Source organism: Peromyscus maniculatus, chromosome 4 (genome assembly GCF_049852395.1).
Source record: "Peromyscus maniculatus bairdii isolate BWxNUB_F1_BW_parent chromosome 4, HU_Pman_BW_mat_3.1, whole genome shotgun sequence".
In the NCBI taxonomy this organism is placed as follows: Eukaryota; Metazoa; Chordata; class Mammalia; order Rodentia; family Cricetidae; genus Peromyscus; species Peromyscus maniculatus.
In genome coordinates this window covers 63871895-63876825 of record NC_134855.1, presented here as the reverse complement: position 1 = coordinate 63876825, position 4931 = coordinate 63871895, and the positions used below count along the sequence as shown (strand labels likewise).

The following is a 4931-nucleotide window of genomic DNA, read 5'->3' as shown; positions in this document are numbered from 1 at the left end:
TGAACATTTTTTCACTTTATCAGTTCTGAAATGACTGTAAGGAAAAGAAGAGTCTTCCTGATGAAGTTGCTAATACATTACAGAAAAATTCCTCTTTCCACAGTCATGAAATATACTTATTTTATCACATGTACTATACAAATATAAATCATTATATTACTCTGTTACTCAACAATTCTACCCTTAGGAATATATCCTCAAACTACTGAAAATGTGCACCTATGAAACATGTACATGAAAGTTTACAGCAGTGTGTTGCTAATAATAAAAAAGTTAAAACAACTCAAATAGCTATCAAATACTGGAGAGAAATAAAATGTGGCTTATTCATACAATAGAATATTATTAAGACATAAAAATGAATGAGAAACTGACAGATTAAATGACTTTGGTGAACCTTCATAATTTCATTTGTAGATCTTTCCATTTCTAATTTATAAATACATTTGGGGTTATAAATTATAAATGTACTGCCTCCTGTCAACATTGTATACTTCTATTTGATGATTTCTGTGTCAAACATTATATGGAAGTGTTTCCAAGTATTTTCTGTATTAACTGTGAATGAATAGAACAAAATAAATTGCCTGTGATGGAAAAAAAACAAAAAAAAAAACAAATATAAATCATGAAATTATTTAGTGAGTCAATTTAATATTCATACTACATGAAAATAGGTACACATATATTTAATTTGGTGCATCGGAAGAAGACAGAGCAATCATTCTTTACCTAGCTCAATTTGTTCCTAAACTTTAGTTCTGAAAGTGTGCCAAGTAATCTTGCTTGGAAATTGGCCCCTGTAGATGACCACACATTGCATAATGTTGCTTGTTCTTAAAAAAGCCAGTGGATGCCTTGCCTTGCAATGCAAGGCATCTACTGGCTTTTTTATACCACAATAATTCCTGGACTTCATTTGGGCCATACCTTACTAAAAAAAAATTTATTTCACTAAGACCTGCATAAAATTTTTTGGGTGACTAAATATAGCTTCACAATACAAATAATGAATTCAGAAAAAAATGTTGGAACAAACATTTAAAGGAAGATAAATGATTTAGTACAGATGTTTTCAAATCTTTATGTAGATTTTCTATGAAATTGTGAGAAAATTTGTTGGTTGGAAATTTTTAGTCAAAAAATCCTATAAGAAGATTTTGTTTGTTTGCTTTTTCCTCACCAATATTGGCTCACAGTGAGTACTTTTAGAATGAGAAGTGATTGTGTAGGTTAAGGGGATACAAGAGATCCATTTAAAAAGCAATGGACAAGTATCATTTGCTAATTTTATAAGTAATTCAGAATTTTTGTCAACAGGAATGTGGAGTTTATAGAATGAAATTTTAAAATAAACACTCATATTTGAGATTAAAGTTATAGAAAACATTGACTTTGGATTGTCAGATAGTAGAAACATCCTATCACCCTTAATAGTCAATATCTTAGGAAAATATATTGTACTCCTATTAAAAAGTAAAATTTATTTGTAATCATAGTTAATTAACATTATTAAGGAATAAATCATAATATTACTCATGAATTAAGTTTGCTTTATATCTTTGTTCACAATATGTGCAAAATTCAAACACTCAATAAAAATTAGGCACACAGAATCACGAGTGGACTCTTGGCTCAAAATCTTTTTATATACATAGACCCAATTATATTAAATTATATTAATTTATTTGATATTTTTTGTATTATTTAACTAATCTAAAATAAATGGGTAATATTGGTTTATACAGTCTAATGTTTTTGACTAAAAAATCAATTCATAATAGCACCAATTTCAATAACATCATGAAATATGCTAACCAATATGAGATCATATTCAAGTGAGGCTTTATCTGTCTCTATTTGGTAGATTAAATTTCTTAAAGCCACAAACTAAAAATAATATTGTTTAAGAGAAAATGCAATTAGAAAAAACTTTTAAATGCATATACAGAAAAATGTTTTTCAAGTCATTCAGGCTAAGTATTATGCTTAATTTCTCCAGATTTTAGGACAATTAACTATGAATGCCTGGAATCACACAAATGAACTTAAATTCATGCTTATGGGACTGACAGATTCCAAGGAGATCCAGCTGGTCCTCTCTGTGTTGTTCCTCCTTATATACTTGGTCACTGTGCTGGGGAACATAGGCATGATGCTGATCATTCGTCTAGATGCCCAGCTTCACACTCCAATGTATTTCTTCCTCACCCACCTGTCATTCCTTGACCTCAGTTACTCAACTGTCATCACACCTAAAACCTTAGAGAACCTGATGACTTCCATAAAGAACATCTCCTTCATGGGCTGCTTCATCCAACTGTACTTTTTTGTCCTCTTGGCAGCTGCTGAATGCTTTATCCTCTCCTCAATGGCCTATGACCGCTATGTAGCTATCTGCAATCCCCTACACTATCCAGTTATTATGTCAACAAGGCGCTCCCATGCTCTCATCATTGTCTCCTACATGATTGGAGCTATGGATTCCTCTGTAACCGTCTTTTGCTTAAGCACACTGAATTTCTGCAACTCCAAGGTAATTCATCATTTCTTTTGTGACACATTCCCAATTTTAGCCCTGTCCTGTGGCGATACCTATGATGCTGAAGTCACTATATTCATTTTAGCTGGTTCTACTCTACTTCTGTCCCTTATCACAATTTCCTCATCCTATGTGTCCATTATCTCAACAATTTTGAGGATAAATTCTTCTTCAGGTAAGCACAAAGCCTTTTCCACTTGTGCCTCTCATCTCCTTGGAGTTACTGTCTTTTATGGGACTATGATCTTTACTTATTTGAAGCCAAGTAAATCCTACTCCTTGGGAAAGGATCAAGTGGCTTCTGTTTTCTACACCATTGTGATTCCCATGCTGAACCCACTCATTTACAGTCTCAGAAACAAAGAAGTGAAAAGTGCTGTCATTAGAGTTGTGAAAAAGAGAGAGGGCACTCAGAGATTAAAATAAAACTGTTGCTCGATATTTAAAAACTTTTCTTTTCCCACTGAGCACTTCTTTACCTTCTCTCTCTGCATGAACCTGACAGGTTTCTTTCATCTTCCTATTAGTGTGGAGCATCCCTTCCATGACCAAAGTTTGGGCATTTCTCAGAATGTGATTTTTAAATGCCTGTGTCATTATTGAAAAATCAGGACATGCATATCGAATCCATGTGCTAAATATTTGTGATTATCAGGGCAAATAGCATGCAATGTCAGAAAATATACTTGTAATTCTTAAGTTTATATAGTAGTGAATATATTATTAAATTTCAAATATCTGTGTTAGGGGACATAACATTGACACATTACCAATGTCAAAAGTCATTCTCTTTGTAATATGAAAGAGTTTATTATAGGTCCTATTCATAGAAAGTGAGTGAAAGTTAAAGTCTCATTTTCCTCAGTTGCACAAAATAAGTAATTCCATGTTCACTTGATAACCAAATGGATATAACACATTGAAGAAAATGAAAACCTCTGCTTATTATATTTTAAAGACATTGGTAAATTTCATTCATAGTATGTTTGAAGAATATTCACAGATATTTAACCAGTTTTTCAGTTAATTTAATTACAGTTATACAAATAGCTAGAAATAAAATCAGTAGTTCTGAAATTTGGATTTGAGTTAAATTATTGAAGTAAAATTAAATGATAAGGAACTAGTATACTGTAATATTGGTGACAATGTAGAAAATAAAGTTATTAACGAAAAGAAGCACTGTGATAATTACTAGTATGTGTCTCCCTGTTCTTATCAGTCAACAATTTGATTGTACATCTGTAAATGTATAACATAACTAAACATTTGTCATTTCCTCTATATGCTTTTGCAACTTTCTTCATTCACTTAAAGTCTAATATTTGATTATCTTTGTCATTATAAATTATGAGTAGATGTATTTTCAGTGTGGATAAGACCTTACTTCTTATCTTACATTGCTTTAGAGTTCATATCCTATACTCACATCACGTCATATTCTAGATGCAGTAATAAACCTGTGTGTGCAGCTGATAAACTTTTAATAGTAAGATCAATTGGGATATAGCAAAGATTTTTTCCTTATATTCTTTTACTGTCTTTTATGTTATTAATTTACATTTGTAAAATATTTAAAATAAATCCTTGACAGAGCTTTTTTTGTATTATACAAAAGAAACAATCTAAGGTCTATTATTGATAATAAATTTATATTATGTTGAAAGTCACTAACATTTTCAGATAGAGTATTAAATTTATTTTTAGAGTTATATGTATATATATCATATCATATCATTTCTGTTTAATGTATCTTCTATTTAAAAATTGTTTTAGAAAATGTAGTAAAAATCTTTTCATCTTTAACTTTGCTGATCTTTTGTAATTATATAGATATAATTACACATTTATATATTTTCTTTCTGAAATATGTAACTGTTAATTTAGAATAATTTGATTTACTATATTTGTATATATATTAAATTATGTTTATTTTCATGAATTCAGACACTCTAGTTTATTAAAATATCAAATATTTCCCGATTTTAGCCCTTCAAAAGACTGACATTATACTATGCTAATCCTCCATGAACATTATATCCTATTTTTTCTCAAGTGACTGTGTTGACTGCAATCTATAGTATTGCTATTCCTATTGGTTTCTGTTTGTGATAATTAATAACACTTTAATAAATGTTCACAAGTAACATTTTCCTGGTCTGTTTTTCTTTGATTCTGAATATGCCTGATTCCATATATTTTTCTCATTTTCTGTCAAGTTATATGACTAGTATTTAATATGGATTTATTTTTTAAATACAAATTGTATTTAGATATTATTCATGAAGACCTAACTTAATAGTAACATATTTTTAGGAATGTAAAGGCATTACAGCTTTCAACATTAGAATATATATTCACAGATATCATGTATATGTGAAATGTGTAT

At 29.9% G+C, this 4931-nt stretch overlaps 1 protein-coding gene across 1 annotated transcript; it reads left to right on the top strand.

Annotated features, from left to right (window-relative positions):
* The first annotated feature begins 865 nt into the window (after positions 1-865).
* LOC102903846 (olfactory receptor 8H1-like) lies at positions 866-4687 on the top strand. The gene is made up of 2 exons (XM_076568662.1): positions 866-1198; positions 2003-4687. Exon 2 carries the CDS (start codon positions 2021-2023, stop codon positions 2966-2968), a length of 948 nt encoding a protein of 315 aa, XP_076424777.1. The 5' UTR covers positions 866-1198; positions 2003-2020; the 3' UTR covers positions 2969-4687.
* Positions 4688-4931: the final 244 nt, after the last annotated feature.